Source organism: Cucurbita pepo, chromosome 10 (assembly GCF_057944985.1).
Source record: "Cucurbita pepo subsp. pepo isolate OVF chromosome 10, ASM5794498v1, whole genome shotgun sequence".
NCBI lineage: Eukaryota > Viridiplantae > Streptophyta > Magnoliopsida > Cucurbitales > Cucurbitaceae > Cucurbita > Cucurbita pepo.
This window is the reverse complement of record NC_141807.1, coordinates 3540122-3553305: the sequence shown is the minus strand read 5'-3', so window position 1 is coordinate 3553305 and position 13184 is coordinate 3540122. Positions and strand designations below refer to the sequence as shown.

The 13184-nt window shown below is 40.4% G+C and overlaps 2 protein-coding genes, 1 long non-coding RNA gene and 1 pseudogene across 3 annotated transcripts; 3 read left to right on the top strand and 1 right to left on the bottom strand.

Annotated features, from left to right (window-relative positions):
• The first annotated feature begins 46 nt into the window (after window positions 1-46).
• On the top strand, window positions 47-3241 carry LOC111803039 (Tetratricopeptide repeat (TPR)-like superfamily protein). The gene is made up of 3 exons (XM_023687288.2): window positions 47-1454; window positions 2063-2373; window positions 2446-3241. The coding sequence occupies exons 1-3, from the start codon at window positions 180-182 to the stop codon at window positions 2723-2725; spliced, it is 1866 nt and encodes a 621-aa protein (XP_023543056.2). The 5' UTR covers window positions 47-179; the 3' UTR covers window positions 2726-3241.
• A 198-nt stretch (window positions 3242-3439) lies between these two features.
• Window positions 3440-7685, top strand: LOC111803038 (uncharacterized). The gene is made up of 8 exons (XM_023687287.2): window positions 3440-3942; window positions 4211-4306; window positions 4534-4644; window positions 4765-5074; window positions 5435-5525; window positions 5847-6189; window positions 6506-6654; window positions 6899-7685. Exons 1-8 carry the CDS (start codon window positions 3673-3675, stop codon window positions 7407-7409), a joined length of 1881 nt encoding a protein of 626 aa, XP_023543055.1. The 5' UTR covers window positions 3440-3672; the 3' UTR covers window positions 7410-7685.
• Window positions 7686-10507: 2822 nt separating this feature from the next.
• Window positions 10508-11341, bottom strand: LOC111803043 (zinc-finger homeodomain protein 6 pseudogene; annotated as a pseudogene).
• Window positions 11342-11375: 34 nt separating this feature from the next.
• Window positions 11376-12235, top strand: LOC147790468 (uncharacterized). Its single transcript, XR_015422647.1, has 2 exons — window positions 11376-11513; window positions 11630-12235. It is a non-coding gene; the product is annotated as an uncharacterized LOC147790468 (long non-coding RNA).
• The last annotated feature ends 949 nt before the right edge of the window (window positions 12236-13184 follow it).

The following is a 13184-nucleotide window of genomic DNA, read 5'->3' as shown; positions in this document are numbered from 1 at the left end:
ATTCGAAATATATGTCTAGATGAGTTGAACTAAGTAATGGGTAAATTTTAAAATTTGCTCTTTTAAAGAGATAATGGAAATTGGTTATTTGATGGCCACAGACAAGACACACGTGATCCATTCAGAATTTCCAAGAGGAACGCCAAGTATACGTGGATAGTTGATATGAAATCATCGTCATGTTCGCTCTAAAAGCAGAGTCTCCAATGCAATCGACATGGGCTCAGACCATGTCTCTGCTCGATAACTGCTCAAACATGAAGCAATTGAAAGAAATTCATGCCCAAATGATTAGAACAGGCACAGCGACAGAACCCAAATTAGCCACCAAGCTTCTAACCCTCTGCACTTCACCCCATTTGGGTGATTTGCATTACGCGCAAAGGGTCTTCAATGGAATCTCCAGCCCCACCACTTTCATGTGGAACGCCATGATAAGAGCGTATTCTAACAGTAATGAACCAGAATTAGCATTTCTTTTGTATCGTCAGATGCTTTCTTCTTCGGTACCGCACAATTCCTACACCTTCCCTTTCTTGCTCAAAGCTTGTCGTAATTTTTCGGCCATGAGTGAGGCCCTTCAAGTCCATGGACTGGTAATCAAACTGGGATTTGGGTCGGATGTTTTTGCGTTGAATGCTCTGCTTCATGTGTACGCTTTATGTGGTGACATTCAGTATGCACGCCAACTGTTTGATAATATTCCTGAAAGAGATATCGTTTCTTGGAACATAATGATTGATGGGTATATCAAATCTGGGGACGTAAAAACGGCTTATGGGGTTTTCTTGGACATGCCATTGAAGAATGTGGTCTCCTGGACGTCGTTGATTTCGGGGCTTGTTGAGGCAGGACTGAACGTAGAAGCTTTGAGTCTTTGTCATGAGATGCAGAATGCAGGATTTGAGCTTGATGGTGTTGCTATTGCGAGTTGGCTCACTGCTTGTGCAAATCTTGGAGCATTGGATCAAGGAAGATGGCTCCATTTCTACGTGCTCAACAATGGAGTCCATGTTGATCGGGTAATTGGCTGTGCTCTGGTGAATATGTACTTAAAATGTGGGGATATGGAAGAAGCCTTGCGGGAGTTTGGGAAACTGAAGGGTGATCAGAAAGATGTGTATGTTTGGACGGCCATGATTGATGGCTTTGCTATTCATGGCCGTGGGGTGGAAGCTCTGGAATGGTTTAAACGAATGCTAAGAGAAGGAATAAGACCAAATTCCATCACTTTCACTGCAGTTTTGAGGGCCTGCAGCTATGCCGGACTGGTTGAAGAAGGAAAAGTGTTATTTGAGAGCATGATGAGTGTTTATAACTTGAGCCCATCTATTGAGCATTATGGGTGTATGGTTGATCTTTTGGGTCGAGCTGGGCTGCTGGAGGAAGCGAAGGAGTTGATCAAGACGATGCCCATGAAACCTAATGCTATAATATGGGGAGCTTTGCTTAAGGTATGGGGAAAATTTTTATATTCTTACTTTTTCACACATATGTTTGGTGTTTTATTTACACTTAGATAGTGAGTTATAAGAATGTACACCTTTCCAACCGATGTAGGATCTCTAGGGAATCCGCTCCTCTTTCCAATCGATGTAGGATCTCACAATCTCACCCTTGTTCGGAGCCTAGTGTCCTTGCTACCTTATTTACCGATGTGAGATCTCTAGGAACTTCGTTCGATGTGTGATCTCATAGTCCATCCCCCTTTCGGGCCAGCCTCCTCGTTGGCACTCGTTTCCCTCTCTAATCGACGTGGGATCTTACAATCTACTCCCTTCGAAGCCCAACATCCTCGTTGGCACGCCGCCGAGTGTATGGCTCTGATACTATTTGTAATATCCTAAACCCACCGCTAACAGATATTGTCTCTTTGGGCTTTCTCTCAAGGTTTCTGAAACGTGTGTACTAAGAAGAAGTTTTCACACCCTTGTAGAGAATACTTCGTTCCCCTCTTCAAACCGATATGGGATCTTAAAATCTTCTTTTATTCAGTGACATTATTCTTATAAAATTGAGTTGAGAATCTACAAAAGCTTACCACTCCTTCCTCCTTGTTCAGGCCTGTAGGATCCATAGAAACTTTCTGGTGGGTGGCCAAATTGGAGCCCACCTGGTGGAAGTTGATTCAGATCACAGTGGGCGGTACATTCAGCTGGCCACCATTTTAGCTGCAGAAGGTAAATGGAAAGAAGCAGCTGAAGTGAGGTTGAAAATGAAAAATATGAGACTCCCAATTCCTCCAGGAAAGAGTTCCATAACTTTGAATGGCGTTGTTCATCAATTTCTGGCTGGGCATCAAGATCATCCACAGATGGAGCAGATTCTTCACAAACTAAACCAGGTTGTAGAGAGGCTACGGCAACACGAAGGGTACTCCTGAAACACCATTAAATCCAAAAACTTAAGCCAATAATGATTTATTTTAATACTCTTCTTCAACAGTTACGAACCTGCAACTAAAGACTTACTGCTTGACCTTGAGAATGAGGCCAAAGAGACTGCAGTGGCACAACATAGTGAGAAGTTGGCTATTGCTTTTGGATTGATCAACACAAAACCCGGATCAACGATTCGAGTCGTAAAGAACCTTAGGGTCTGTGAAGATTGTCACGTCGTTGCGAAGCTCATATCTCGGATCTATCGTAGAGAGATCATAATGCGAGATAGAGTTCGATTCCACCATTTTAGAGGAGGGAATTGTTCTTGCAACGATTACTGGTAGAGCAGGCAAGATAAGAATGTTGAGGCTCCTAGATGGCATGAACGGTTAGGAATCACGATTCTCCACAATGGTATGATATTGTCCACTTTGAGCATAAGATCTCGTGACTTTGCTTCGGGCTTTTCCAAAATGCCTCATGCCAATGGAAATAGTATTTCCCACTTATAAATCCATGATCTTCCACTAAATTAACCAACGTGGAACTCACTCCTAATAATCCTCAACAATCCTCCCCTCAAACAAAGTACACTGTAAACCTATGATCTTCCACTAAATTAACCCATCTGAGACTCACTCCCAATAATCCTCAACATGAACAACTTTAATGTTGGTGCCTGAACTTCAAAGCGCGAGTTACAGTGGCTATCGATCCCGCTCTCTGCCTTCCAAGCCTTGGCGATCTGTTTGAGCAGCTTTGACACCAAAGCAGCCTGTGAATAGCAAGCAATAACATCCAATTCTCAGTGACTCAGAATTTTGTGTTTAAACGGAATTAAATTGAAATTTTTAAATAACTAAAATATCATCTGGACAATAATTTCATTAGATAATTAATAAAAAAATAAAAATAAAAAGTTTATGGATCTAGATATTTTTTAATATTTAGGGATAAATAGAAACAATTTATAATTTTTATTTGATTGAAGATCCACCCATTAGTTCATTTTATTTTGGGCCTTCTTTTTCTTCTGCTCGTTGATGGGCGACCCACTCGTAAGTCCTGCCCATTTCTGGCCCTCTCTCTCTCTCTCTCTCTTAAACCCTATGGCGCTGCAACCGCATGAAGACGGAGGTTTAAACCTTGGCGCACCAGTCATAGAAACCTCGCGATTTTTATGTTCTTGTTCAATCAAGAAGACAACTCCTATGTTCTGGTGGTGTTGAAGCAGTTCCGTTACCAGTAGTTCATGTAAGCTGAATTTTTAGAGCTTCTATTTCTTGAACATATGGCTGTCACTAGATTATCCGCCTGCGTAGCTATGGCTGCGGCTGCTGCATCCTTGCCCACGATCGCCAACCACGCCTACGCCGACTCTCCATTTCGATTCTCGCCTTTCTCTTCTTCGCAGGCTTCTCAGGAGGACAAGTCTTCCGATGACAAATCAGACGCGAAACCCGCGGTTGAGGAGCCGAGTAAGTCTGGTTTTGATGCTGAAGCATTGGAGAGAGGTGCTAAAGCTCTCCGAGAAATCAATAGTTCCCCCAATGCTAAACAGGTGTTCCTTCATTTTTTGTTTAATTTGTTTCATGTTTTGGTCGGTTTTGTGGAAGATAATTGAAGAAGATATGGAGTGGATGTTTGAGGTTCTGAATTCAATTTTCTTCAAATTTTCTTAGTATCGAGTGTTTTGTTTGTGGCGGTTTTCTTGTTCTGATATCTAAGAACGGGAGTGTTCAAAGAAATTTTGTTTTCTGCTGTTGAATGACGTGAAATCCAAGTTCTTTGCTCTTTATTGCTTTTAACTTAGTGTTATTTCTGTGTAGGTTTTTGAGCTGATGAAAAAGCAGGAACAGGCGCGTCTTGCTGAGTTGGCCGCTGAAAAGGCTCATTACGAAGTCATTCAAGCTCAAGCTGATATAGTAGGTTCTTATCTATGTTACTACTTGATAATATTTCTAGAACTTTTGATCCTTTCATCTTGGCATAAGCAGATGTTGCTGCTCTTTTGATTTGATTTTCCACATTCTCTGGTCTGAACTATTATTGGTTTGCAAATAATAAGATACTTGAACAAGTTAGCCTCTGGTGTCTAGTCTATATATGTATTCCTTCTGTATGGGGTTAACTCTAGTTCTTTCACTCGCAGGAGAGACAACGGAAATTGGCTGAAGAACAAAGAAATCTAATCCAACAACAAGCACAGGCTAAGGCACAAATGCTGCGCTATGAAGATGAGTTGGCCAGAAAAAGAATGCAGGTGGCTTGGTTCTAAAATGTTCTCCAGTTTAAGGATGAATTGACAAATGCATGTTAAGAATGAAAGAGTTTGGTTGTGCATGTAAGCGTTTTGTTATTGATGCCTTATTATTCTTTGCAGACTGACCACGAAGCTCAAAGGCGGCATAATGTTGAGTTAGTTGGAATGCAAGAACAATCATCCTTAAGAAAAGAACAAGCAAGACAAGTAACTGAGGAGCAGATACAAGCACAACAACGCCAAACTGAGAAAGAGAGAGCTGAAATTGAACGGGAAACCATAAGAGTGAAGGCTATGGCTGAAGCTGAGGGTCGTGCACATGAAGCAAAGCTGACTGAAGACCATAACCGCAGGATGCTAATGGAACGAATTAGTGGCGAGAAAGAAAAATGGCTCGCTGCAATTAACACGACTTTTAGTCATATTGAAGGTGGGATTTAATTTTAATTGATAAGCCTATGATGGGTTCATGCATGGTATTGGAGTGATAATTTCATTATACTGATCGGTTTATTGTGTTCTAATTTAGAAGATGACATGAGAGGCTCCTTTTGTTAGGGATCTGAATGTTTATTTCTTATTTCTACGCTCTATTTTAGCAACTCTTTTCTAGATAAATCAATTTATCTCCATATGTCTCAAAGTTTATGTAACTTGAGGCATCAAGAAACTTTGGGAGCCATATACAAGTAATAGATAAACGTTTTTTCCTGTATTAGTTTGATGTCACATTTGGCTCTGGTTTTCATACAATATACATTATCTATTTACTTCTGTCTGAATTGTGTAGGGAGTGTGAGGATTTTACTGACTGATCGCAATAAGTTGGTTATGGCTGTTGGTGGAGCTACTGCATTAGCAGCGGGAGTTTACACTACCAGGTGATAGTTTCACGAACTAATTAGACATTATACCTTATAGTTAGGTAAAACTAAGAATACTTGCATTTAAAGTTTAGTTTCTTCACGTTCACGAGCCTCAACTTGATATTGATCTGCTAATTACTTGACGAACTTTCTAAACCCCTTCTTTCACTAGAGAGAGAGGTGTCAAAGGGAAAATGTCACCACCGATCCTGCAAGATTGGTACCATATACTCATGACCCACATACAAATCTGTGATTTTTAGTCTTTATACCTCCCTGATTTTAAGCTCAATCTGCTATCTAATCATTCTCCATTTTTTCCCACCTGGTTTACAGGGAAGGTGCTAGAGTTGTCTGGGGTTATGTCAATAGGTTATTGGGGCAACCGTCACTGATTAGAGAATCCTCTGTTACGAGATTTCCAGGTTCCAAGATAATACCTTGGGTAAAGAACAAAGCTGCTGCATTTTCTACGGGAGCTGGGGCTGCAGCTCTCGCTGAAAATAAAAATAGTCTTGGGAATATTGTCCTCCATCCTTCACTGAAAAGGAGAATTGAACAACTTGCTAGAGCTACTGCAAACACCAAAGCTCATGAGGCACCCTTCCGTAATATGCTATTTTATGGACCTCCTGGGACCGGTAAAACTATGGTTGCAAAAGAGATTGCTCGAAAATCAGTAAGATGTTAACCAATACCCTGATTCTTTGCACATGTTTTAGGCACTGTACCCTGATTCTTTGCACTTGTTTTAGGCGTTGATTTTCTTTCATGTTCTATGAATGGAAACTTTGAATAGTTCGTTGACTTGTTGCAGATTATTGACTGGATAGACTATGCTTCTCCTAGATAGTTTTAGAGTACTGATATGATATCACTCAGCAGAGCAGATTTAGTTCAAACACTCTTAGTGCCATGAAATGATGAGAATCAGTCGGTTCAACGCCACTATCAGGTTGCTTGTTTTGATCTTCTAGTTCCTTTTGTTTCCGCAGGGTTTGGATTATGCCATGATGACTGGTGGAGATGTTGCACCTTTGGGCCCACAAGCCGTTACTAAAATACACCAAATATTTGACTGGGCTAAAAATTCTAGGAAAGGCCTATTGCTTTTCATCGACGAGGCGGATGCTTTTCTCTGCGAGTAAGTCCCCCACCTCTACCCTCACACTGCACAACGAAAACGATTAAGCACCATGTAAAAGTCATCATGTGATTCTCTGTTAAGTTCTTCTTTGAGCTTTTTGTTCCAAGTTCCCTTAATGTTGGATTATTAGCATGAAAGTTCATTTTTAGCTGAAATGTAAGGGTGTGCCTTGGATAGCATGTTTATAACGGAATCATCTTCAAGTGACCATCTTACAAAACTTGGTTTGTTCTCAATGCAGGCGCAACAGTACACGGATGAGTGAAGCTCAGCGAAGTGCTCTAAACGCATTGCTATTCCGAACTGGTGATCAGTCGAGAGATATAGTTCTTGTACTTGCAACAAACAGACCAGGTGATCTCGACAGTGCTGTGACCGACCGAATGGATGAAGTGATTGAGTTCCCACTCCCTGGTGAGGAAGAGCGCTTCAATCTGCTGAAGCTTTATCTAAACAAGTACCTAAGCAATCAAAATGAGGACACATCCAAGCGAGGTTTCTCATTCAAGAAAAGCCCCCAACAAATAATCATAAGAGACATCACCGACGATGTGCTCCGAGAAGCAGCCCGAAAAACTGAAGGGTTCTCAGGCCGTGAGATCGCAAAGCTCATGGCCGGCGTTCAGGCAGCTGTTTACGGGCGGCCAGACTGTGTTTTGGACTCCACATTGTTAAAGGAGATCGTTGATTATAAGGTAACTGAGCATCACCAAAGATTAAAGCTAGCTGCTGAAGGTGGTCACCCAGCTTAGTTGAGGACTCCGTTTATTGTAATATCGCTTTCAGGGAAGAGATTTAATTTTGTGTTCAGTGTTGACAGGGCCAACTTTTTACCTCATGTTTCAGCCCATTATTTTCGTTGGTTACGACCATTCCAATTCTGTAGTTAAAATATTCATTCACCTTACCCTGAGTTCATGGGTTGAAAACTCAAATTTTGGAATTTGGGTCAAATGCAGGCCCAAGGCCCATCGAAGGTAGATTCGATTTATATATTTCCTACGACAATAAAGATTCTTATTATCCATTAGAACCATCGAAGCTACCCGACGATCAATAGATTTTTGGGAGTTGCGACATCTTTTTCACCTGCTGTTCTTACTCGGAGATTGAACACCAATTTTCACTCGCACACAATTCAGTTCAGTGAGTTACTGAACTGGATTGTACCTAATGCAGACAAAGCACGAAAACTCTTGCGTTTCATCGGAGCATCATGTCGGCGGTGGCGGATCCGATGATCTGAAGGATACTATGATGATCGTCGGCGGACTTATTTTTTCATTTTATATAAGTTTTTGATAAGGGACCGTCTTTGCTATTGTGGAGGAACCAGCTGTGACGGTGGAAGGAGGTTGCTGCGTGTGCGGCGACACGCGTCGATCTGGTGGTCCAGTCCCCGTCTTCCATGGTTTCAAGTATTTGCCACGTTTTTTTCCTTTCAGTTTGAAACTTCCTTTCATTTTTCTTTCCTTTTGCCCTTTTGCTCTCTCCCAAACAGAAATTGAAACTAACGATGGATACGATTAGTGCTTTAAAATTCACAGCCGCTTCCAAAAGATTTTCGTTTCTTCTTCGTGAGACTATCTATCATGAATGGTTCCGGTAGTATGCGACGTCGTCGTGAGCGGCGGCGGAGCGACGAGAGAAGAGCCGTCGCCGTTGTAGACATTAGAGGAACAAGAGCATTGCTGTCGTAGAGGCCGAGACATGCAGATGACTGCCATGCACGATCGTTCTCAGAGAGAAACGTGAGCATTTGTTCTAATCCAGCTTCTCGCGAAATTCTTCGTCAATTCTCGAAAATCTCCTTCTGCTCTTCTTGTATGAAGGTAAACGCATTATGATTTAAGCGTAGATCGGAAGTTTTTGTGCATTTCGTGCTGCTTGAATTCTCGAGCCATTTTAGCACCAAAAGGAAAAAAGGCGCTCTTCGATTTGAGCGTGAGGTTTAAAGAAGATCATGACTAATTAATGCAGTACATTTTATCTCACGATCATAGCCCTATGGAAATTACTTGGCTATTCTTGTTATAAATCCTTCAATCGTAGTATTGTTCAAGCCTTGTTTACGATAAGTTGAGATTAGTTATTTATTTTTTTGAGAAATCTTAGAAAGTGAATATTACTTCTTCAATCAATAAATTTTTTTAGATTAGAAATGTCAGTAATGATTAACGATTAGTCTGATTCTTCCTGCAAATGGGAATTTCCGTTGCTTCTTGTAGTTTTATATATTATTACTATTTTCTATTCCGCTGCCCGTTGGGGATATTTATCTTTTACTTTTGTCGCTTTCCGATGTATTCGAAAGCAGACTGGAGAGGGCCCGTTTTACGGTGGCGGTGGATAAAGCTGAGGGCACTGCCACCGCTGTGCGAACAGTCGAAAAAGTTGCAAGTGCTGCGGCGCTGCTGCCACTGGTCTGAACTTCTTTTGAAAAGACATTAAATTCGAACAAGTATTCTCTCAAAAGGTCAGAATGACTTGTAATAAAGCTGAAGATGCATTATGGTTGCCTGTCAGTAGTCGACCGCATGGTAAAGTTGAAGCACCTTCCATTATTTGAAGCCAACCCCCAGATTTCACAACCTGCCCACTTTCTTTCATGCTTATAATAATCCAAGTAGCAGATTGTGAGCCGGAAATCGAATGGAAAATAGATGGGGGCGTCATTTTATTAAACCGATTCATGTTTCAAGTAAGCTTTCTTTCCCTTAGTTATTTGTAATTCTAAGGTATTTTGTGACGCTTGTTTTGTTTACAACCTTGAATCTGACTGATGGTTATGTTGGGCTGATGAAACTTTTATTTTCCCCCATTCTATAGCTTGAAGAACACAGCTCTTCGGTTTTGTAGCGAACTAGAATGGAGCAACGCCATAGATGGAGAACAGTCAAAAGCTAATCTTCTGAAGATCGCTTCAGACAATTTATTGATGTAATTTACAAAAAAGGTAACTGTTCTTCCCTTTAATTCTCGATGAATTTGTTATAGGATTAAATTTTCATCTACACAATTATGGTTAATATAATTGTGTTGAAGAACATAGCGCACATAAGACATGTGAGAATACAGTATGTGAGATCCTACATCGGTTAAGGAGGAAAACGAATCATTATTTATAAGGATGTAAAAACCTTATAAAGGTGTGAAGTTTAAAAACCTTGAAGGAAAGTGTGAGCTTGAGCCATTACATTGTATCCTTGAATTGCATTAACATTAAAGACAGATGAGCATATCTTTTTCATCAAACATGCACCAAATAAATTTGAGGGCATATGTTAATGTCCAAGGATGAAGAGTTGATTGTTAAGATTTAGAAATTGTATAAGCATGAAGGATAAGTTATTTAGCATATATAGATTTTGATTTATTTAACAATAGATAGCAATCTATAGCCCTGAAAAAAAAAATATACATATATATATATATATATATATATATGAACATATTTAATTTCTGAAATTTCATTATAAATAAGAACATAAACCAAAGGTTTACATCCCCCCAATTCCAGAAAACTTTAATTAGATCTCCGGTTAGAAATATGATTCATGTTGTTTTGGTATTATGAAGAACACACACTTTCATGGTGCTTGAGGGTTTTTTTATTTCCCCTCCGCCATTCTTTTCAGTGTTAAGTAAGTTTGTAGCTTCTGGATGATGACAAAAAAATCATAACATCAGTCTGTCTGTGCAGTTCAGCCACAAATAATCTCGTACGGAAGAAGTGAAAAATATTGATAGTTTTGAATCTAACAGTCTACCCACCACTGCTTCTCCGGTGACAGTTTCAGGTTTGTTTTTTATAACATTATGCTTGAATCATTCAGGTTAGATGTAGAAGTAACATGACAAATTGGTATTGAGATATATTCATTCAAGAACCGAATATTAACTCTCTTCACTCTTTCAAAGCCTAATTAGGACTGTGCACAACCATGGATGCATTATTTCACGAAATGGGTTTGTAGTAAAACTTGTAGTACGTTCTTACATGTGTTTCTTCTTCATGGCTTGTTTTTTGTTGTGCATCCAAACCTTGAAAACTTGCCTCCTTACGCCCACCTCATCGCAGAACTGCTGCATTTCTAGTTCATCATGTTTCTGAATCTTCCACCCCAACTTTTCAGCAAATTCTATCATCTTCTCCTTCTGTTCCTGTGTGAACTTTGTCCTGAATCGTTTCTTCATCAGTTGTGTCTGCTGACAGAACAGCTCCCGGGCTCCATTATCAGATGGATAATACATATTCAGGCCCTCACTGGAAGACTCATCCGGAGCTCCATTGCTTCCTCCTCCAAATGCCATCATCATCGAAGAAATTGGAACTGCCGGTAAATGATGGTGACGAGAGAGTGGAACTGGCATCCCATCACTACGATGGCCATTGTTTCTGACCGAGTTGGAGATGAAGAAAGCACCAAGGAAAGCTTGCTGTGAGAGCGGCTCGTCTCTCATCTCTTTTCGGTGAAAGTTCCGATGGCATTCACAAGCTGCACACTTAGAGGCCTCAGGAGTTCCATCTTCTCCATTTGGCATGAACTCGCCGCAGCCGTCTAGAACGTAGCCTCCAGTACTTGCTGCGTGATTCTTCAGACATTCTCGGTATCGAATTACCGATAAAGGAATACTATTGTCCATTGCACCTTGAACTGATGTTCTTGAGATTGATCTGCTGCAGGCTGTGGATGGCGGAGTAGCAGCAAATGAGAAATGGAGCTGGGGTACGGTGTGATCTTTTCTTCTTCTATCGGCAGTGGATGATAAGGCAGCAGTTTGGTTGAGAATTAGGAGTTCCTATTTCCTTGTCTTCACCTCTTGATCCGATCTTGATCTTACTCATTTACCTGGTAGGTCCCTCTCTCTATTCGATATTCAAAGATGATGCTGTCATAGATGTTGAAAATTTGTCCTTTTTTGTCTTTCCGTGCCCCCATTAATCCATTTATTTCCTGTTACCGAACAGTTTGAACACTTGGGGGAGAGACGGAGGACGCAAAAAAGACGCAAGATATTATGAAACGAATCTTGGGAGTTCATTAGCTAGTTAAGATCCTGATCAAAGGAAGCTCAGAACTAGTCATTCGTGGAAGATCCAAATGAATGTCCAAGGTAAATGAGTAAGATTGATTACCTTTAGTGGGAGATCGGATCAAGTGGAGATAAGAGGTGAAGACTAGGAAATAGGAACTCCTAATCCCCTTTGTGCTATAATAATCCATCAAATGGGAAATCTTCAACTAAACTGCTGCCTAATTCTGATCATCCACTTCTTCTAACATCAGCTGCTGATAGAATAAAAGATCACACCGAACCCCAGCTCCATTTCTCATTTGCTGCTACTCCGCCATCCAAAGCCTGCAGCAGATCAATTTCAAGAACATCAGTTCAAGGTTCAAGGTACAATGGACAATAGTATTTCATTTTTCGGTAATTTGATACCGAGGATGTCTGAAGAACCACGCAGCAAAATCTTACCTTGATGAACTTGGGGAGGGCGGTGAGAAGGGCGGAGGAAGGGGAAAGAAAGGGTTTTATTTTTTTGTGTTTCCTACGACCCGCCCAAACCCAAGAGATCGGTAGCCGCAGATGTGGGTTTGGTTTGGAGAATAAAAGCAACGATGCAGAAGGGTACAACAGACAAGGTCATCTTAGTCATCTCTCACAGCTTGCGGCTTTTGGTCCTGTTTCTAATAATTGCCTTTTTCTGAAAACCCTAAACCCACTCCCCTAATGAATGTCTTAAAAATATACAAGACAGCCATAAAGCGAGGGACTAAAGACAAGAACCTATGTAGAAAAACAAGATGGTTTTCTGACTAGACATTAAACTTGGTTGCCAGATCTTCCAATCTTTTTCGACCATAACGTCATTTTCATCCCATTGTATGCGTATGATGATGGTTTTTTTCAAGCAGACATTCTTTTTAAGTGTCATCATTCCATATCATGATGGTTGCGTAATAATTGCACTTTAAATCACCATAAAATATCAGTCTTTACAATTAGCTTCGATGTCATGGATCGAATCTTCGTCTTTTGTATATTCACGACAATTATGTACCATGTCTCATAACCAGATGATAATACTTCAAAACCGTCATCAATGACTATAAGAAAATAACACAATTCTAGAGCACAATCTATCAATTCAATTGAAAACAATATCATGCAACTCTCTCGCAATCAAATCTTGCATTTCTTTTCATCCAAATAACCATACTCTCATAACTATTCAACTGCACGATTATCGTGATAGGTACAAAATTTTCACTTTCAAAATTGGTTTAAAGCTACCAATGTTTCAGAAAAAAGTACACAATTTTGGTAAGTACCAAAGACAATGAAATGGCGATTTCCTCAAGAACAAAAATCGAAGCATGATAAGAAAATTGTTCCATTTGAGTAAGCCATTGGATCAACTAAGAACAAGTTATGTAGCATTTAAGGCTGTGGCTGTTGCTGTCGCAGTGCTTATGCTTCCTCCACTCTACTCATCGCCTAACAAAAGCCTTTGCTAT

Excerpts from the sequence above, each read along its gene's own strand:
- LOC111803039 (XM_023687288.2), top strand. The coding sequence starts at position 180 with ATGTTCGCTCTAAAAGCAGAGTCTCCAATGCAATCGACATGGGCTCAG. Across the intron at positions 1,455-2,062 it reads TATGGGGAGCTTTGCTTAAG|GCCTGTAGGATCCATAGAAA; the intron begins GTATGGGGAAAA and ends CTCCTTGTTCAG. Across the intron at positions 2,374-2,445 it reads AGGCTACGGCAACACGAAGG|TTACGAACCTGCAACTAAAG; the intron begins GTACTCCTGAAA and ends CTTCTTCAACAG.
- LOC111803038 (XM_023687287.2), top strand. The coding sequence starts at position 3,673 with ATGGCTGTCACTAGATTATCCGCCTGCGTAGCTATGGCTGCGGCTGCT. Across the intron at positions 5,075-5,434 it reads GACTTTTAGTCATATTGAAG|GGAGTGTGAGGATTTTACTG; the intron begins GTGGGATTTAAT and ends TGAATTGTGTAG. Across the intron at positions 6,655-6,898 it reads GCGGATGCTTTTCTCTGCGA|GCGCAACAGTACACGGATGA; the intron begins GTAAGTCCCCCA and ends TTCTCAATGCAG.